Source organism: Thermobia domestica, chromosome 15 (assembly GCF_964235325.1).
Source record: "Thermobia domestica chromosome 15, izTheDome1.hap1.1, whole genome shotgun sequence".
Classification (NCBI taxonomy): Eukaryota; Metazoa; Arthropoda; class Insecta; order Zygentoma; family Lepismatidae; genus Thermobia; species Thermobia domestica.
In genome coordinates this window covers 196,097,487-196,119,817 of record NC_137468.1, presented here as the reverse complement: position 1 = coordinate 196,119,817, position 22,331 = coordinate 196,097,487, and the positions used below count along the sequence as shown (strand labels likewise).

Genomic DNA, 22,331 nt, shown 5'->3' with positions numbered 1-22,331 from the left:
TTTTAAAACAAATTCCGTGCCAGAATTAATTAGAAAATGAAATGAAATCTTTGAGTTTTACGTCCCACGGTTATGCCGGTTAGGCTAAAGGAGACGGTGATGATGAGTAATGAATGAAATGGTGGAATGAAGAAAGTGGGAGGAAACGGGAGAACCCCGAGAAAACCCACGCATGCGGTGTTTGTCCACCACAAAGTTCACTTGGCGGGGTCTGGGATCGAACCCGGGACCCCAAGCACCAGAGGTGAACGCTCTACCACTGAGCCACCGCGGCCCGTCAGAATTAATTAGGTTACATTACATGAGAAAACAGGAGTACACTGCGATAGGTCCTAAACGTTGACCAGCTCTCTCTACATTACTTTGTATTTTATATTTATTGTGTGAAGTTTAGAAGATTGATATTCTTAGTCTGATATAATACTACTTGCAAAAAACAATACAAATTTTATTAGAAATGAAATCTTAAAAACTTAGGTTCTTCAAAGAGTAGGAATTGCAAATAGGGGAAATGGAGTGCCTGGAGAAAACCTGTACAAAGTTAACCAAATCATATTTGGGTCTACTTTCTGCTGACTTCTTGTCGCTTACTTCATTTCGATGAGCATTGTTTACTGGATTTTTTTCATTTCTCACATTTATGGGAAACTCAAGTCAGTGGTATTCTCTGGATTCAACAAGAACACGGTGGTGGTGAATTACATGTATTGTTTTCATGTTGTACGTATATACTATTCAAAGTTCCCCTCCAGCTAATTACTCTAAACCACCGATATTCTTCAACAAATCCGGCTTTCGTACAGATATGCAAATGAAGACAAGGTTTACTTTGACCTATCCAATTCCCTATTGCACGTTAACTGTATATCATAAAATTCACATGTATGGGCTCAAACCTGTCAACCAATGGTAAAACATTCCCATTCAAGAGTCAGTTTGCCTCTCAATATTCCGCAACTGTTAGTAAGTTCTAGTGAACTATAAAATGTAATTTACGAGGATTACAACGTACCAACAACCTGTGAGAAACACTAAGCAGGGGCATGAATAAGGTATGAATAAAGATACCTATTTCGACACATTATCTCGTTCAATATCCGTGGAATAATTAATCTTATATAAATGGATCTATATAGAAGAGGCTATGAAAGAATTCTTTGATAAAAACGAGAACGGCGTACAAGTAAATGGCAAGGTTTTCAGCACAATAAGGTTTGCTCATGATATAGCACTGACAGCGGAGAACGAAAAGGGACTTGCAGGAAGCACTTTCAAACTTGAACGACCAACTGGGGAAAAAAAAAAAAAAAAAAACATTAAAAATGAAGATAAATAAGAAAAAAGAAAAGCAAAGTGATAAAGTGTACAAGAGAAGGACAGGAAAGGGTAAACGTATGGCTACAGGGAGAGAAAATCGAAGACGTTAAGACATTCCCCTGCTTAGGAACTCTAATATTCTCGGACGGAAGAAATGAAAAAGACGTAATTTCCAGAATAGCGCAGGTTAAACAAGCATTCAATAGGGAAAGAGGACTGCTAGAAATATTCGTTGGCCTTCGAAAACGATTTATTAAGACTGGTATGGAGAGTGGTGCTTCACGGAACAGAGACGTGAATACTGAGAAAATCTGAAATATCCAATCTGGAAGCAATTGAAATGTGGTGTTGGCGCAGAATGCTGCGCATATCATGGCCCGAAAGGAAAAGGAATGAAGATGTACTAAAGAAAGCTAATGAAGGACGACAGATCATGAAGATAATAGGAAAAAGAAGAAATAGCATGCTTGGCCATCTTATTTGGCACTCTGATTGGATCACCGTGTTGATAGATGGAAGGCAGAAGTAAAATCAAGAGGAAGACCAAGGATAGAATATCTAGATGCAGTTACGAAGAAGAGACCTTATCAAAGTATAAAACAGCTCTCCCAAAGGAGAGAAAAGTTTTAAAATTTCCATGTAGCCCACCAACTTCCATTTATTTATTTATCAGCAGTAGACCTATTAAAAGAACAGCTGTCAAATGACTCGAATGGTGCCACTGTTACAAGAATTACCTCTATCACTATTATCAGGAGCCACTAAAGAGACTGAGAGCATCCTATAATAATGAAAGTTCAAGTCTATACGGGTGAAAAGGAAAACGTTGGTTTTGTTTGTGCGAACTGTAGTTAAACATTTTACCTTGTAAGTCGCTAGGAGGGCGCGAAGTATCCATCGTCCCGGGTATAAGAGGTGAAACTGATTCACGAGACGGAGGTCCTAAAATAAAATGAAGAATATAGTTTTAAAAATAAATAATCTGTCTGATGGCAAACATAAAAATTAATTACTACAGAATAAAATACAACTAAATCTAAACTATACTTAATGTTTGTTTATATTTATCTGACGACTGACTGAATTAATACAGAAGGTTGCTCGCTTTATATCCGACCGTTTTTGACGGGCACTCATCTTACGAGATACCGCGCTGACACCACCCCTCTGGACACCCAGCATTGTGGACCATCACACGTGATATCGCAGTTTCCATTGCAGCAAGCTCCGGCGTAGGGCAGATATATTTGGTCTAGGAATTAATTCGTGCGGGTGGACAAGAGATGGCGCAACGAACGGAGCGTCCCACAGTTCCGTGTATCCACACATGTGTTGCAAACCCCTGTCATCGCGTATCGTTCGTAGTATAGGGCAGTGGATTAAAGCGTCAACAACACCAGTTTGTAGTTAAGTGAACATGGCGCAATTTGTGCCTGATAAAGTGTTTTTGCGGGGTGTCCTGCTGCATTACTTTAACATGCAGAAAAGTGCGACTGAAAGTCATCGTATTTTGGTGGAAGTGTATGGTGACCATGCTCTAGCTGAGCGAACGTGTCAGAAGTGGTTTGCACGGTTTAGAAGTGGTGATTTCGGCTTGGCAGACCAAGAGCGAGCTGGACAGCCAAAACAATTTCAAGACGAAGAATTGACAGCATTGCTCGAGCAGGATTCGTGTCAAACGCAGGAACAACTTGCAGCAGCATTAGGCGTTGATCAAACAACAGTCTCCAAACGCTTGAAAGCCATGGGAATGATTCAAAAGATGTCACATTGGGTTCCACATGAATTGAAAGACAGAGACGTTGAAAGACGAAAAACCATTTGCGAATTGCTGCTTCAACGACAGAGCAGAAAGGGGTTTCTGCATCGAATTATTACGGGTGATGAGAAGTGGATCCATTACGAGAACCCTAAACGAAAAAAGGCCTGGGTGAAACCAGGTGAACCAGGTCCATCACAACCAAAACGAGATATTCACTGTGCAAAGGTTATGCTGTGCATATGGTGGGATATGAAAGGTGTGGTGTACTATGAGCTGCTGCAACCGGGTGAAACTATGAATGGAGAACGTTATCGACGACAATTAATGCGTTTGAAGCAAGCTCTGGCCAGAACACGACCAGAATGGGAGAACAGACATGATAAACTTATTGTTCAACATGATAACGCTCGCCCACATGTCGCAAAACCGGTCAAAACCTATTTAGAAAATGTCGGATGGGAAGTTTTACCCCACCCGCCGTATTCACCAGACGTTGCTCCTTCGGACTACTACTTGTTCGATTGCATGAACAACGATTTGATTGGACAGCGGTTTACTTCTTCAGAAGATATCGAAACATGGGTCTCTGACTGGATCGCTTCCAAGAATGAGGACTTCTTTCGCCACGGAATCCGTACATTGCCTGACAGATGGGCGAAAGTGGTGGCTAGCGATGGACAATATTTTTCTTAAGGTATTTATGTATTTTGTGTTTGTACTACAGCTTCAATGTGTGCGTACCAACCGCACGAATTAATTCCTAGACCAAATAGAAATTATGTCCCATTCCTCCCTGTAAGCTTTCCAGAGCCCATCCAGGGTGCGCGGGCGGCGGTGTTGATGACGACGTTTTAACAGTGTAAATGCGCAAAATTCTATTGGACTGGCATTAGGGCTTTTCACATGAATGTTTTCTAACAGAACGACACGAATTCTTAATTCCTCTGACATTTCCTATTATAAATGTAGTCTGGCGAGGGCGACGCCTTATCCATATGGATCATCACCTGGTTCGTGTCCATTCCATACAATTGTGAGATGTCTCTCCGATAGATATGTGTCAGAATGGATTCTTGGAAGTATTTTGCATTCACCTTCACGTTTTTGTCCACCTTGCGTATCATCAACTTACCCTCATATCCGAATCCCGTAACAACCATAAAGCCTGAGGGAAACTTGCCCTGCACTGACAAACAAAGTTGCTCCGCCCCTTGCCGTCAATGTCATGGTATATGATCGCAAGAATGTGACCCCCAGCAGTGAGATGAACATATGATTGATTCATTGTGACAACTTTCTTTCATTTGGAACCCGCCAGGTACTTTTCATACAGTTTCCTGCAATTCGTCTTACGTTCGATAATGTAACGCGGTAGCAGATGGTGTATACGAGCCTTCTGCACACACTTCAACCTGAGGTTCTTGCGAATTGTTTTGTTCACAGTTGACGGTGAGAGGTGGAATGTGTGGTCCATACCACGTTGAGTAGGAGGATTTTCTTGGCACGCCAATCGACGGATCCCCTTCAGCACTACGGGTATTACTTTGCTTGCAGACCTTCTCCTGGTGGTTTTCGTGGTGAACATTTCGCAAGGTGAGCCTGTTGTGTATAACGGGTCACAATAGCTTTTATAGTAGTCACCCCTAATGTTCACCCATTCTCCCGACACTGTTTCAAAATGCAAACGTACGAAAACAGCATGGAAAAGGGCCATTACGTAATCCCTTCCATTACCGGTTGATTTTCGGCGCCATTTGATAACACTCACGCACCAACAAGATCAGACAAAACGCCAGCTAATTCATAGTTACAGCACGATATACCAGATGGCAGCACCGAATCAAAAATGGTCGGATATATAGAGAACAACAAACTACTTAACAATAAAACTACTCTTAAGCTAATATAAAACTATTGTTAGTAGATTTAACAATAAAAGCACTCTTTTAGGAATCTTAATTAATAAAACATCTACGACTTATTTAAAAAGAAAGTTATTATTATAATTTTTAAAAATATATAGGAACTTTACCTATCACTTCACATATTAATTCCTTCATGATCTTTGTATTTTTCTTTTAAAATTCAAGACTTTGGAACTTTCACCGACTTCGTAGCCTCTACCTATTTCTGAAACTTAAATGAAAAGCAGCACCATAAACAATCTAAGCTCCTTCCTCCTTTGCATGCTACTGCTGGGAGTGTAAATAATCGGACAAAGTGCTGAGCGAGTTAGTTGAGCAATTGCGGAAACAAGTGAATACCGTTGCTAGGTTACGTTTATTATATGTATGAAGTTTATATTGAAACCCTTGTCGAAGTCAGGATTGAGCCGGAAATGGCTCAAGTTATTATCAGTTTGTTATGAGCCATAAGTGGCTTGAGATTATGAGTACATTTACGTTGTTAAGTTTTGGGGCCAGGCAGGTCTCTTTTTTAGGCAGTTAAAATATAATACGTAAGGACGCCATTATGAATAGATGTAGATTAAATTTCTAAAGAAGAAACTTTGTGAAAATATATGGTAAGCGTTGAAAAGTCATAGTCTATTTTATTCTGCGAGTAATCATTGAACATTCATAGAGTAAACTACGTCTTAAGCGGTTCAATAATCCTATTCTGACGAACTTAGGGCAAATACGTAACTAACTGTCCAAAATAGTTGAAGTTAGTAATATAAATATTACAGTTTCGAGTGTATTTTCATGCTTTTAATGTTGTGCCAGGCCAGTAATATCACCCCCACAAGAACTGGAAACAAAGAAAAGAACACAAGGGATATTAGCACCTTCCGTCAATGAAAGAACAAAATGTATTGTTAATATTTTAAATGCGAATTAACACTTTCGCTCCTCGACTTATATACATATACAAATTTCAGCTCTCTGGGAGTTGAGTGCATTTTTAAAAGATGTATTCTCAGGCATTAAAAATAAGAAAGAAAAGAAAAAAAACATGCGAAATACACGACAAATAGATCTTCAAACATTCCATTTTAAAGTAAATATATCTAATGGTGTTCTTGGATGGAATTGCTACAATATTACGTCAAACAAGCGCTCTTTTCCTTCCATGAGAAGAATTTTTACAACAGAAACATAATGTGGAAGATGTGCAGAACTTATCATCAGGTGAAACTGTTACATTGTTCGCTATGTTTTTCATCTACTTATATTCCTTCATGTATTACTACAGAAGTAAGTAAAGAAACATTGATCTATGTTCGTCAGCGAAGTACCGCAGAGTAGCAAAACTAACAACAGCTTTCAGCATACAAAATCTTCATAAATTCTTCGCTAGATGTCAAACAAATAATATTTTCTTTTAGGTGGGAGCTCGGGTGACTTTTCCACACAACTGAGAACCGACCATACCGCGGAAGGTACCTAGGGGATTCATATGTAAGGCTGTAGTATTAACGGTAAGTGTTTGATTTGAGAATATCAAGGGAAAAAGTACGGTATATTTTAGATTAATGCGAAAGTTAGGAAATATTCGCCTTATTATATTGTTAAATTCTATTAGCTATATATTCAGTCATAATTTCTTGTAAGTTTAGCCAGTGCATCATTTAGCTATTTCCTGAAGATACTTATTGGCAAGACTGCTTGTCACAACGAAAAACTTATCTCTGTACTCAAATCTCAAGGACTTCTCATAAAAGGATATACATCGTTCGAACGTCTTTGATCCGATCTGACCTTAGATACACAAATACCACAAACCTGAGGATTGTGAGCTCTCCGTAAAATCCCGCCCAGCTCCTGGTGTTTGTGTATTAACGGAACGCGTTGACCTGAGAAGATCAGCTAGTGGTGCCCTATGCCCTTCAGGTGTTGGCTGACAAGTCTGAAAAATAATAATAACAATAAATGTTAAAAGAAAATGGAAGTTTTTTACATATCTTGATTTGTGACTGATATTTCTCTTCATTTATACTGGAAGCATTGTATAAGGAATAGACTTCTGAAGAAAAGAAATCAAGATTCTATTCATACACTTGGCAAACTGTCTTCTTTCTTGTATTTAAGGATACTTCTAATTCTTATACCTCAGCTGCAAAAACATTCCTTACTATTGATACACTATAACAGGGTGTCTATTAATATTCCAATTTCGTAACTTTTTCTTTACCAAATCATAAAATTTTGTAACATTCGAAAACTAATAGCAGTACTTATATTCTTTAGCATTTATCTTTATCTTATCTCTACTTTCAAAGGCTGTTCACTGGAGCGATAAAAACCTGGTGTCTTCTCACATCACTATATTCACTGTATATAGTCTGGTTTGTTCGGTAACTAACCAACAGCAAACACTCACAAATCCACTAAAATTACATATCTAAATACACGTAAATTGACAAATCCTTAGCAATCCTTTAAAAATGCCACACTGATTTTAAACATTTTTTTTTTTTTTTTTTAAGTTGGCTTCTATTGTTTTACCCTTTTTTAAGCTCTTTCGATCTTCTGAAGTGCTTCAATTTCCCCTTCGGTCTGTCGTAACAATCTCCTTTTCTCCTCCTTCAACTGTTTAAGGTATTCTACTCCCATCTTGATTTTGTTTTGTCTTTTGTATTCCTCATTGAATTTTTAATACATGCGACAGAACTGTGTTTTGTTTGCGATTTGGTAGCGTCTAAAGCCGATTATAGACATTTTTGGCAGTGAATTTTGACGTTTTATAGAACAATTTTTTCCAGTCTCTACTTATATTTGTACATATAAAAAAATCGTGACCAAAAAGTTAAATTTCTTGACTTTTATGACTGTTTCATGACTTTCGTGACCGACCGACACCCTGTATAATAATAAAAAAATAGTATTTAAAGTCCATTACATAAAAAGTGTTAACTATTCCTCCAAAATAGCAGTTCTTTTATCTGCGACATCATTTCTTATACTGAATATTGAAAAAATATTCAATATTTATTGAGTATTGAATCACGGTTCTGATTCTTTTAGTACGGTACGTCTTGCGCTATAAGACCTAACTTTTTCTCATGAAATCATCATAATATTGTCATTTTATGATGTGTTATTATCAAAAATTTAATGTAGATCTTTTCAATATTTGTTGTAAATATATTCCTCACCTTAATATGTTCATTGGTAACACAAGTATACTGAAATGCTTAACACTATTAGTGTATAGTATAGTTGATCTTTAGCAATCTGCTAACAACTGAGGACAAGATGACTATATCCTTCTATGTCATACATTGTTCTTCTGAATTTCATATATGTGATTTGAATTGTATGATAAGAAAGTTAAATGTGTTTTATTTAATACTGAGACTGAATTAGTGGATGGTTACAATCAGTACCAGCTAGAAATATAACAATACGAGGTGCGTTCAGAAAGTAACCTCCGATTGGTCACTGTGCATGAAGTAGTTAGGGCAGCGTTGCGATCTTTGCACAGACTGCGCGGTAGGGCAGTCTGCATTCAGCCGTGGTAGAGTGAAGGAGTGTCTGATCACTAGTTCCACTTTTATAGCGTATCAAAATGTGTGCTGCAATAGAAAGCCCAGCCAAGTGCAAGGTGCGAGCTGTTATGCGTTTTCTTATAGCAAAACCATATTCGGCAGCAGCTTTTTACCGGGAACTTTGTGTCGTGTATGGACCAAGTGTGATAAGTGAAGGAGTTGTTCGTGAATGGGTTAGTTCATTTAAAAGTGGACAAACAAATATTCATGACGAAGAGAGGAGTGGCAGGCCATCGGTGGTCATTGATGAACTCGTTCAGAAAATTGATAGAAAATTTCGTGAGAATCGTCGTTTCACAATCTCGGAGCTTTCCGAGCTAAAGAACAGTGAATGGTATGAGCCAAGGTATGAGTAAAATTCCATGATAAGGAGCTCAAAAATACGGTCACAGACTGGCTCAAGGCACAGACGGGAGATTTTTATGCTGATGGAATTTCTAAGCTAATACAGACATATTATAAGTGCTTGAATGTTTATGGAAACTATGTTGAAAAATAGAGCAAAGAAGTACTTCTCAGATGTACATAATAAATTATTCTTATTTACTTTGGTATTTTTCTTATTAACCAATCGAACGTTACTTTCCAAACACCCCTCGTAATAATAACCAACGATAACGTGAGGTGTAATGGTACTTACATAGGAATCAAAATCTGACCGCTACAGTGAACTTAACAAGCTGAGATTCTCAAGTCAACTCCTGTCGACATGACCCTGTAACTAATATTTTATATTTGTTATGGTATATCTATTAAGACATTCACCTCTCACGTGTCTGAGAGTCAGTAAGATACTGACCTTAGTCAGGTGAAAAGTTGAAAGGACAATGACTTACCAGGTGTACAATTTTGTGTTGAAGTTGACTGTCAATATTTCTTTGTAAGTTTGTGATTTGAAATCGTCTGATTTCTCTTTACTTGAGTTATATGTGATTAACCTCTGTCACGACTTGTAATATGCTGTTAGAATACCTAAGAACTTTACTATTAAATTTAATCCATTATACTATTTATACAAGATTGCCAATGTAACTAACATAACGAAATCCTGCAATCTCAACTGACGGACATTGAAACCTGACTGAAACTTAAATGTAAGCCTGGATCGTACTGAATACAGAAAGTACCCACAGATCGCTTTGAATAGTTTATGGAAGCATAGCAAAAATACAATAGTAAACTTTAGATGTCAACTAAATTGAACCATGACATGCTATTACCTATTTCCACGGTGCACTCACAGGTGGGGAAGGGGGGATAAATGGGGCACGGACACCTAAATGATTTCTTAACTGCCCAAAATGGGTTTCTCCTCCCACGTTTTTATTAAACTTGTTTAAAGCTTGCAGCAAATTACGAATGTACACTCACTATACAAAACTTATGGAGTGGTAGGTCAGTGATTCGTGAGCGGACACCACTTGTGTTCCACGACTCCTGAAGGGCTCCGCGACGGCTGTAGTTGTGTGAGAGACGTTGTTGGAAGCGGCTGTGTGAGTGATTCGTATGAAATGCAACGTCGTCGTGAGTTGACAGCATTCGAACATACCATGGTGGTTACTATCTGATATGGTAAACTCTGTTACAACATTAATAATGAATTACAGAAACAACTGTAAAGTTAATTTAATAATATTTGGATGTGAGAGACTTACGGGTGTTGCCAACACAGAGCACCAACCACTTACCGAAATGGCTAACTCTAGCCTTCCCACAGGCCGCAAGTCTTTGAAGTCAGTCATCAATCGCTATACGCATGGTCTCTACCGAAAAATCCGCCATTCTTCAGAAGAGCATGAACGAGACTTTCGATGTAAGGGTGCCTCTTCTTGCGGACCACGCCCCCTAGCATGGCTTGTAGTCCAGTGGGTTGAGGTCCAGGCTGCTGGAAATGAAATCAGGCCGATTCCCCTGAAGTCACTCCTGTATTGTCCTTGCTTTATGGGCAAGTGTTGAATGCAGCTGAACACTCCAAGACTTATTATGGAACATGGTGATAGTACCATTAGACTCCAATACTGTCTCTTCGTACATTTGGCCGACGTTTTAACACCATTTTCACAGAAATGAAGCTCAGGTGTACCGTTGTAAAACTATTACTTTCCCTTTCCTCTCAAACCAACACTAAGCACGAAGATCACTCCTCAGGATCCTTGGCGCTACCGCACGAGCGTCCTCGGATGTGGAGACATATATTATGTCATTTTCATACTTCGCTGACTCTTCAATTGTGAAGATCATATGAGTAAAGAGAATTATCTTGTGGCCATCCTTCGCACAACGATGGAGGAGTCTGCAATTTTTGCTCCTTCTGGACCTGAAGTTATTTAGTGAGAAAATGACCAGTATTTTTCTGGAAATCTGGAAATCTGAAAATGAAATGAAATGAAATCTTTGTTTTACGTCCCACGGTTATATCGCTTAGGCTAAAGGAGACGGCGATGATGAAATGTGTGAAATGGTGGAATGAAGAAAGTAGGAGGAAACTGAAGAACCCCGAGAAAACCCACGTGCACGGTGTTTGTCCACCACAAAGTCCACACGGCGCGAGCTGGGATCGAACCAGGGACCCCAAGCACCGGAGGTGAACGCTCTATCACTGAGCCACCGCGCCCCCTTCTGGAAAACTCCTCAGCACACGAGACATCAATATTTTAGAAATGTTCAGTTCACGAGCCATCTTGCTTGTTTTCTTACAGGACTGCTTTCAATATGCATCATCACTGCTTTCACAATCACATGTCATAATATATGTTGATGATCCTATGGACAAATTCTGCTTATCCTTAGCTTTCTTAGGACACTGAAGATTTCAGATGGTGATTTTCCGACCTTATGCAGAGCTGTAACTGCCACACGATTTTCCTGAACAATCATTCATTAGACCCGTCTTGCAATTCACATGTTTCTCTACCACACCCAACATACAATGATATTCGTTGTCTTCTGCTATTACGTTGAAGGGTATCCTTTGGTATCACCTTCAAAATCAGTGTTGAAACAATCTCTGTCAACAGATAATAACAATATTTATGATATCACTAGGTATTTGGGGTGGTTTAGTTTAAAGCTCAATATCAGATTTTTATAGAATATAGCATTACAAGCAAGAACTGAAGCAACAGAATTTCACATGCAAAGAAGAAATTTCCACAATCTTTCTCTGATGTGCTGAAGTATACGAGGTGTGACCAAAAATACGGTGAATCATTTTATTAAGAGCAAGGTAATAAGCTTCCATGGAATTTGATTTAATCTCCTTCAAAGTACTGTCCTTGGCTAGCAATGCACTTATCGCAACATTCAATCCATGACTGGAAGCACTTCTGGAAGGCTTCTTTTGGAAGAGCGTCCAGCTGCTTTGTCGTGGCTCTCGCAATGTCAGGAATGGTATCAAAACGTTTTCTTTTAAGCACGGTTTTAATTTTTGGGAAGAGAAGTCGCATGGTACAAAATCTGTTGAGTAAGACAGATGTGGACAGACAGGAACACTTTTTCCGGCCAAAAAACTCGCGGAACAAAACTAAGGTGTAACACGGCGCGTTTTTGTGGTGAAGAAGGAAGACATTTGCTCATTTAATCGGCGGTTACAATGTTTTTCACGAATTCACACGAAATGTTTAATTCTTCGGAAAGCTCTCGAACAGTCACTCGCCTGTTTGAACAAATCATTTGTGTCACTTTTTCCACGTTTTCATGTTTTTGATGTCGAAGGACGTCTCGATCTTTGCTCGTTTTTAACAACTCCTTGCCGCTTCTGAATCGCTCCTACCATTTTTAAACAGTATTCAATATCACCGTTTCATCGCCATACACTGATTTTAACATTTCGAGAGATTCTTTTAGCACTTTCTTGTAGCTTAGAACAAAATGTTGGCGCGTAACAGACACTCTTAACACATCTTCACTCTTCTGCCTTTGGAAGCCAACTAACATGTCACAACTCGTTTCAATTCGACACTGTAGCGAAAGTTTAGGCTACCGGGATAACTACTTGAAATGGAAACATCGATAGATGGCACTGTGCCACTACATTTCCGTTCTTTTTGATCACACCTTGTATCTCGTATGAATTGATTTAAAAAAAAAAAAGCTTTACACACTAGCCTCTCATTTCTTGATTTAAACCCTCTTAAGAAGTTCATCATACGGGACACTACAGACTTCGCTATGTTCCGGATGGAAACTCATTTCGGATGGGAAGAAATTGAAGAACACAGGAAGATGATCTGTGAGGTAGATAAATCTATAATCACATTTTCCTTACCTTTTCTTCCTCCCTCTCAGCATCGTGTGCAGATGTCGCTTTCAACACTAGCCTTTCGATTTCTTGATTTAAACCTTCTATGGAGTTCCTCATACGAGGCACTAAAGGCTTTGGAATGTTCGGGATGGGAATTCCTTTCGGATGCGAAGAAGTTGGTGTACATAGGGAGGTGATTTGTGAGCTAGATAAAACTGAATGATCACCGTGCACAGGATTCGGTTGCATTAAGGCTGTCCGTTCCCTATTATTTTCCTTATTTGTTCTTTGTAATCTGCAAAGAGGGAAACACAACATAACACTCTTGTTACGTTTAGAAAATCTGATCACAAATTTTTAAAAGTTAATCTAGGTCCATATCTATCTACTTAGCAACACTTCGCCTCAGATGTGTTCAGAGTAGAGACCTGCACGGGCCAAATTTTTCGGCCCGAGCCCAATCCAGCCCGAATGTACCTAGGCCCGGCCCAGCCCAGGCCCGATAAATTTTAAAAGTTTCATTTTGTAACATTTTTCACGGACACACTTCTTCAACGTTTGCCTTGATTCTAATTATCGTTTAACGAAAGTCAATAATTATTAAAGAATTGCAATTAATCGGCCCCAGCCCGGCCCGACCTGAAGAGAAATCCGTGTCGGCCCGCCCAAGCCCGGCCCGGTCCAAAGAAATAACAGAGTCGGCCCGCGGGCCGGGCCGGGCTTTGGGCCTCGGACCGAGCCCGGCCCATGCAGGTCTCTAGTTCAGAGCCCCGTCTCTAGTGCAGAATAACAACATTTGAACATTAAAATAGAAACCTTACAGGTAAAATCCAGTTCTTAAAAATGAAACAGTGACCTCAGACGCAGACAACATATCTTAATTACAGTAACAAGTGAGTTTCGTTTCAAAGTTTCATATGGTAAGACTCCCAAACTATGAGAATCCAATACTCAACTGGAAGTAGTACATCTATAGCTACCTAAGTACTTGAACAGAGGAATTAGATCAAAGATAGAACATCAAAGCGTTCCTCGGACGCTGAATCCTTATTAAAAAACCATTACTCGCTCTCTCTTACTGTTTTGTCTCTATAAGATTACATTAAAACCGGACGTGATATTGTTGTCTATCACTTCTGGTTGCATCAAAAAGAATAAGAGATTAAACATATTCTTATATATTCTTGGTACTTAATCCATATAAAAAAATCTGCTTGTCGCTAACTATTGTTGTTTTTATCCATTATGTGATAACAATTTCAGGTTTCAGTAGATAGATAAAAGTCGAAATAAGACTCATTGTTAACCATTTCAGGTTTGGATAGATAGAAAAAAGTCCAAATAAAAGTAATTTTTAACCATTTCAGGTTCCAATAGATAGATAAGACTCATTTTTAACCATTTCAGGTTTGAATAGACAGAAAAAAGTCCAAACAGAACTAAATTTTACTATTTCAGGTTCCAATAGATATATAAAAGTCGAAATAAGACTCATTTTTAACCATTTCAGGATTTAATAGATAGAAAAAAAAGTCCAAATAAAACTAATTTTTAACCATTTCAGTTTCCGATAGATAAAAGTCGAAGTAAGACTCATTTTGGGGACGCTGAATCTGTATTTAAAACCGTTTTTCGATATCCCTAACGGAAATAAGTATTAACTCCAACCACTTCTGGTTTTTGGTAGTGTGTTGGTGATGGTGACAGTATGTTATCTTGAGACGCTGAAGCGATTGCTGATCTCCAAATATCGCTATCTATTACCGTTTTTGTTGTATGCCGATGAACGTTAAAACCGGAAACGGTTGACTTCTACCACTTCCGATTTGAATAGAAGGTTAACAGAAGATTTGGAAAGATTCATTCAAATATTCAAAGGAGAAATTGTCATTTAAACAAATGATTAAATGTTAGCAGTAATTGAACTAAATTATATAACGAATAGCGTACTCTACTATTTCGAAGCTTCTGCTGATATAAAAGTCAACAGTGAGCTATTTTCACAATTCATTTGCTTCTTTTCTGCAAGCACTTGATTTTCTATTACCCTCTATACTCGAATACGCATCCCCATTTCTAAACTTTAAAAGTTGTGCCAATTTCTTGTATTCAATTCTAAGATGCATTTCGTAAAAATTAATGAAGCAAGTCAGAATTTGACAGTATATTAAATCATACGGGTTTATTTGTTCAAAGTAAACATTTAAATATTAAGATTAAAAGGAGAACAAAGGTACAATCTTATTTACAGCGTGAACAGAGGACATACTGCTTAAAAGCACTTTCATTGTCTGAATACAAACTATCATTATCATTTTGTATGCGATTCCAAGACGACCCCCAAACCCTCATTTTATACCTAAAATTTTGACAGAAAAAGTGCGTCTTAAATTCGAAAATGAAATGAAATCTTTGAGTTTTACGTCCCACGGTTATGCCGGTTAGGCTAAAGGAGACGGTGATAATGAGTAATGAATGAAATGGTGGAATGAAGAAAGTGGGAGGAAACGGGAGAACCCCGAGAAAACCCACGCACACGGTGTTTGTCCACCACAAAGTTCACTTGGCGGGAGCAGGGTTTGAACCCGAGACCCCTAGCAACAGAGGTGAACGCTCTACCACTGAGCCACCGCGGCCCCTCGTCTTAAATTCGAGTATATATGGTATGAATCATAATATATTCTTGAGAAACGTATCCTAATATGACCTTGAAAAGACAATGTGAATATGACTTATTTCATTAACATAGCTTTGCTAGCATTGTCGTGGATGTTCTATGCGTAACTACAAATTTCAATTTGAATTCTGGAATATATTATATTTCGAAAATCAACTCTTCACTCTTTAATACTTATATCATTCATTTATGTCACTATGATATTCTGTGAGAGTAATTATATCCACATGAATATCTTTGTCCGATAGAAAAGATAATACTCAAGCAATTACTCTTTGTTTCTTACTTTCAAATGATAAATTTATTGTTGGAAATATCAATGATCCCCACGGTATATTTTTACCATATGACTTTTTTTTTTATCACACCTATTTACGCCAGTAATACACAATTTTATAAAAATAAATTACAAATCCCCTAATCTGCAGAGACTTTCTCAACCTATTTTGATATCGCGACTCACTTTTGTCACATCCTCTTGTCACCAACCCCCCACAAGTAATTTTCGGTCTTGCAATAAGCTTTTTGATTACTGCTACTTTCGCTTATAGATGTATATGTGAGTAATCTTCATTTTGAATTGTATTTTAATATGGAGTATTTCGACAGTTTTTTCTTCTTTTATTTCAATTGTATTGTTTTTCTAAACGATTTTCTATTTGGTTAAAATTTTGTTTAACTTACTTTGTCGTATTTGACGGTAAGTATGAATATAAAATATTTCTGAAAACAAGAAACTAAAAATTTAAAATGTATTTTTGAAGTTCCTATTACATTTGTTTTCCCCTACATTCGCGACTCCCAGGTGGAGAAATCCTTACGTAACACATAGTATTGTCCACGAATTATGTTGAGTTGAGTTCAGCTAATTTTGAGTTTAACGTCCCATTCAGCAGCGAGGCTATATGAGACGTGGACCCAGTAGAGTAGCCAGGATGTGTGTTTGGGAGGAAGCAAGTGCTGTTATAGGTACATATAGAAAAATTACAAACATCAAAGTACATTGTCGGATCTCTTTGGGGGGCGGCCTCTCTGGGCCCCCCCTTCCCTACGCCACTGCGTGGACCTACTGATTAACGTGGAATCCGAACTACATGAGCTCCCGCCGGAAATCGAACCAGAGTCTCCCATGCCAAAGGTACAACCGCTTAGCCACAAAGGAGCTCAGTCTACGAATTATATTCGAAATAATTCAAAATACATGAATCACATGCTTTTACAAATCATTGGGTATAATACATAGATATCCAAAGACGAGACTACAAATTAAGCTCAAACATATCAAACAATTCCATCTTGAGCCACACAGCACCAGCTTTATGAATAAATGCAAATAAAATAAGTAAACATATAAATAACAAAAATCATTTCTTAAAAAAACGCCATGCTTTATACACGTGTAAATACACTATTTAAATTGATCATGTAAGATCACAGGGGAAGATAGGAAAACTAACAATGGAGGATTGTAGAAATTCGATCCTTTCTTTACAAACGAAATACTGAAGAACTTTTGTTTAAAGATTATTTCAAACCTGAATCATGAAAAGTAACATTTCTTATAGAGATAATCCAAGAGCCCTTTTATCTCCCCTAATAACTTTCTAAATACGAACCTGTTACGAACATAAGATTTGAAAACTGAAGGCACTGCTATGGTTTTTATGTTTAACTAATACTTACTTGTGTCTTATATATTTATCAAGCTTATCTTCGTTTCCGCATGATTCCAGGTACCTGTGTGTTTTCCTTGGCTCACCTGACCATTCTTCAGGTGTCTAGAAAGAAAGAACAGAATACTAAATCTCTCATACAAGACAAAATTTCCTGATCCTCCTACAACTTACTGACACTAAAACTGAAGGCTTGTCCTATTAGCTTAACTATAACTAATAAAATTAATTGATATATTTCGGACAATCTTTGCACACTTTCAGGACAAGCAGGGTGAAAAAGAATATGGAATCAGCATTCTAAGCTGAAAAATGAAATGAAATCTTTAAGTTTTACGTTCCATGGTTATGCCGGTTAGGCTAAAGGAGACAGTGATGATGAGAAATGAATGGAATGGTGGAATGAATAAAGTGGGAGGTAATGGAAAAACCCCAGAGATAAACCACGCACATGGTGTTTGTCCACCACCACAAAGTTCACTTGGCGTAAGAGGGGATCGAACCTGGAACTCCACACACTACAGGTAAACGTTCTACTACTGAGTCACCGCAGCCTACTTAGCATCCTAAGTTATTCGATTTAGTCATAGGTTTAATGGTTTGGAAATTTACAAAATAAAAATTTTGGAGACGTATTTGCAAACCAATTATATTATCATTGAAGGCACAGTGCACAAACAGGTAGAAGGATTATCCACGGGTGGCCCTCCCTCCGTTCTTAGCTAACTTTGTTGTGAATACAATTTGATAAACGATTGCAGGAGTTCGAACTGCAGATATGCTCACGTTAGTTACAGTCTATACAACCGATGAACAATAACAGAGTTTCCTCGGTAATTAAATCCAGTACATTCAATATTCAAATTCACGAGTATGAATAGCATAATTGTTTATGATTTCCAAATTTAATGTGTAGTAGATGGAAGAATAAATTTATTTCTTAGCCATGTGTTTAATGGAGTTGACTTGAATATTTCCAGTGTTCTGCTGGAAAAAATTCCAGTATATTACAGTGGGAAAAAAAAGATAATCCACCTACGATTAGTAAGCTATGATATTTTACAGCCTGCACAATATGTTAAGAAGCAAAGTCTTCTTCGACATTCTAATAGAAAAAAAAAAAAAAACGCACAGGAGCCAGTGGGTTAATATCGAAGAAACAAACACGGGAATTAGGAAACCTAAAAATGGATCAAAAGATTGCGATCTTCGCTAATAATTGAAGGGTTTGGTGCAAGACGGAGGCAGCTCCACTTTGTCCAGTATGTAGCAAATTAAAACAAAACGTTTTGGAGCTGCCTCATTCTTGTACCAAACGAAGCGTTTTTTTTCTTTTTTTTATGTGATAGGGTGTGCAACTCAATAGGGGCACAAAGTGGAGCTGCCTCCTTCTTGCACCAAACCCTTCAATTAGTTTTTGGATCAGGGGCCACAAAATTTTTGAATGCCCCCAAAATCTGCGTTTTCGTATTTTCTACGTAGTAAGCACATCATACTAAATTAAGTGATAGTTTGAGTTTGGCTACACTATATGTAGTTCTCCAGATATAAGGCGTACAAGAAAATTTTAAATTGAATGAAATATACTGGATCTTGGATCGGGGGCTACAAAAGATTTGAACGGCCCCTCGAGTTTTCGTATTTTCTACGGAATAAGCACATCATACTGAGTTTACTGATAAGTTTGGGTTTGGTTATACTATATGTAGTTCTCCGATATAAGGCGTAGAAGAAAATTTTTGACTGAAATATATTGGATCTTAGATCAAGGGCCACAAAATTTTTGAATTTCTCCTAAATCGAATTTTCGTATTTTCCACGGAATAAAAATGAAATGAAATGTAATTTTTGAGTTTTACGTCCCACGGTTATGCCGGCTAGGCTAAAGAAGACGGTGATGATAAGAGATGAGTGAAATGGTGGAATGAAGAAAGTGAGAGGAAACGGGAGAACCCCGAGAAAACCCACGAGCACGGTGTTTGTCCACCACAAAGTTCACTTGGCGGGGGCTAGGATCGAACCCGGGACCCCAAGCACCAGAGGTGAACGCTCTGCCACTGAGCCACCGAGCCCCCATTCTACGGAATAAGTACATCATACTAAGTAAACTGATAGTTTGGGTTTGGCTACACTATATGTCGTTCTCCAGACATAAGGCCTACAAAAAATGTTTTGATTGAAATATATTGGATCATTTGATCCAAAAATAACCAGAAGATTAAGTGTTTTCTGGACTTTAGTTCTCCTAGAATACCTGTCTTTTTTTTCTTTTGTGTGTGAGAGTGTGTATGTTGAAGTCCATTCAACCCTTTCTCACCTAGTTCAGCGTCGTTAATCAGAGTAACATGTTGATGTTTATATATTTGGACGTGCTACTGTCTTGATAATTTACAAATATTAAATGAATACAAACTTCATGCAAAATAAAATTTTAAAAAAATGAAATGAAATATTTGAGTTTAACGTCCCACGATTATGCCCCTTAGGCTAAGGGAGACGATGATTAAAACAAGTAAACGATAATGGAAGAATTGGTGGAATGAGAAAGTAGAAGGAAACGGGACTACCCCGAGAAAATCCAAGGGTACACTGTTGTCAACATCAAACTTACTTGCCCACGGACTCCATACACCAATTTCCTTTTTCGAATGTATTACTTTTTCAGTGATTGGCTAGTCAGCCCTATCACCAAAACAATGAGGCTGTCATCTTGAAGGGTCTCAAAAGGAATTTTTACTCATCTCCAGTATCGCTTAATAATTTCCAGTACATTTTTAGTATTTCCAGTATCGATACAAACTTCCAACAGATTTCTTCCAGTATTTTAAATATCAGTAGACACTCTGCTAAATTACACAGAAAACTAATCACTTGTAACTTGTACAACAAAAAAAAAAAAAAAAAAAAAAAAAAAAAAAAAAAAAAAAAAGCTCAGTCTTAAAAGATTAAGGCTAAGTTATGATCAAATTTCTCACTAAAAGTTAATCGATTTTTTAATGTCCCACCGTTATGCACCAAGGTTTATGGAGACGGTGATTGATGATTTAACGAAATTGTGGAATGAAGAAAGTGAGAGGAAACGGAAGAACCCCGAAAAGACTCATCCACACGATGTTGGTGCACCACAAAAACTCATCGATTAGTATCTACAGCAAACGACAGAAAAAAATCAATCAGAAATTATGTTTGGATTGGGAGCAAAATATACTCGGAACAGATTAAGAAAACGAGCACTGGAAACCATTCATCACAAAACAAAGAGTTAGTTATGCCTAACAATCATCGGATTTCTCTTGTTTTGGCAAAAATTATTATTTAATTTGTACAACGGAATTCTGGCTAAGAAATAAAGATATTTTACAAATCATCTGTAAACAGTAAAAACATGTATTTTAAGAAACATTTGTTGACAACTCCGCCCATACTGGAGTATTTATCAGACTACCTGTCAATATGATGGTTCATACATTATTATGCTGTGAGTATGGATTGAATATTATGTTACATTTTGTTACGTATGGTCAATGATACATTCTCGTCTTTCTACAGCTTAATGTATTATCTTTAGTGTAGCGACGTAAGTACATTATGTTTAGAAATCAGCTGATATACATATTATTCAAATATGAAGATTGGCAGTGTTATAGAAACATCACAAGTTATGTCAAAGTTGAAATAATTTAGTAATTATTTTATTAAACACTAAATACAGAAAATTCGGTCAACCATTGAAAATAGAAGGATAAGATAAAAAAAAGGTGACTATTTCTAAGGACCAATCTTAGTGAAAATCTGAAATTGGAACGGGAAACAAAAGCAAGGCAGAACAGCGGAAGAGGCCTTTATCAAGGATAATGGCGTGATTTATGAGTCGATGAGCAGAGATAGAAAAAGGAATCAAATGTTCCGTGTGGAGTCTAATAAGACAGAAAAATGGATTACACCAAAGAACAACAGAAAACAGTTGCAAGATTCGATATATATATATATATATATATATATATACAGAGGTTGGTTCCGATCTATGGTGACGAAATTACACATTTTGTGCAGCAGCACCACCAAGCGGGAAGAAAAGGAAGCTGTCAGTTGTATGGACACCTTGGACCATTGACTGTGCATGCCAAGTGTGGTAAGCGCATATCGGGATAAATGCCGCCGAAAATAAGTGCTTATCAGGAGGGCTACATAACTGCCCTTTCCGACGTGAACTACAGTTATAGTGCCATTATCAAATTGGGCAAGGAGCGAGGATTTACTATGTCCAAAAAATGGCATATCACGGGTGTTGAAAGGAACAGGTATGACGAGGCGTGACATGATTCCTGTGGGGCAGAAACAGGCCAAACCCCGGTCTGCTACTAGCCGCGCACGAGCTAGAATTCGGGAAGTCTGGTCACCACGGAGGATCCACCCACGCAGAGGAGTATCGCGAACCGGCTACAGACATCACTGAAGGCAGTGTACACCATCATTCACCGCGATTTGATGTTGGTAAAGCGATGGAGTAGGCGTGTTCATAAGCTCTTGAGGCGTGTCTCATAATAACCATCTCCTTTAGCCTTGCCGGAATAACCATGGTACGTAAAACTTAAAGAATTCATTTCTATCCTCAGTAAAACTTTCCTTTACTCATGTCCTGACAATGTTGACAAGTGCCAGCAAAAAATTTACGTTTAACGTGATTTTCTCATCTAATCTATGGTAGTACACAGAAAAGCAAGATGAGTGGATACCTTTCGAATTTATTGAAAATTTTAAAAGCCTGAAAATAACAAGAGTTCTAATCAGAACGAAAAAAAGTCTTTGACAAATTATTTACTGCTAAGAAATACAAGTCTGCCACGTTGAACTAAATGAAAACATACGTTTTACAGGTGTAAATGGTCAAAAACGTTTACTATTCTTCCTTAGTTCAAAGACGTTATATAAATATTTTAAAGGGAAAAAAATCATTTTACCCTTGTTATAAAGTAATACACAAAAGTTTTACTGATTAAAGCTATAGAGTACATATTTATATCAATTACAGCAGAACGAATATCGTTTTCTTAATCCTGGAAAATTGATAGTGTTAACATAAATAATTATTGTTTGTTCAGAAAACTGTTTCTGCTTTTATTTCACAGAATAATAACATCAATAGTCACACCAAATGTTGTGACTCC

At 37.7% G+C, this 22,331-nt stretch overlaps 1 protein-coding gene across 4 annotated transcripts in view; it reads right to left on the bottom strand.

The window, feature by feature from the left end:
• The window catches only part of LOC145671790 (protein FAM117B-like), a 70,002-nt gene that overhangs the window by 37,503 nt on the left and 10,168 nt on the right, over positions 1–22,331 (bottom strand). For all 4 annotated transcript variants that reach the window (XM_081741004.1, XM_081741003.1, XM_081741005.1 and 1 more), the window contains exons 3-6: positions 17,174–17,268; positions 12,838–13,108; positions 6,805–6,928; positions 2,182–2,259 (exon numbers count right to left, since the gene is read on the bottom strand). In XM_081741004.1, coding sequence (XP_081597130.1) covers positions 2,182–2,259; positions 6,805–6,928; positions 12,838–13,108; positions 17,174–17,268 — 568 coding nt within the window. The remainder of the gene's footprint in view (positions 1–2,181; positions 2,260–6,804; positions 6,929–12,837; positions 13,109–17,173; positions 17,269–22,331) is intronic.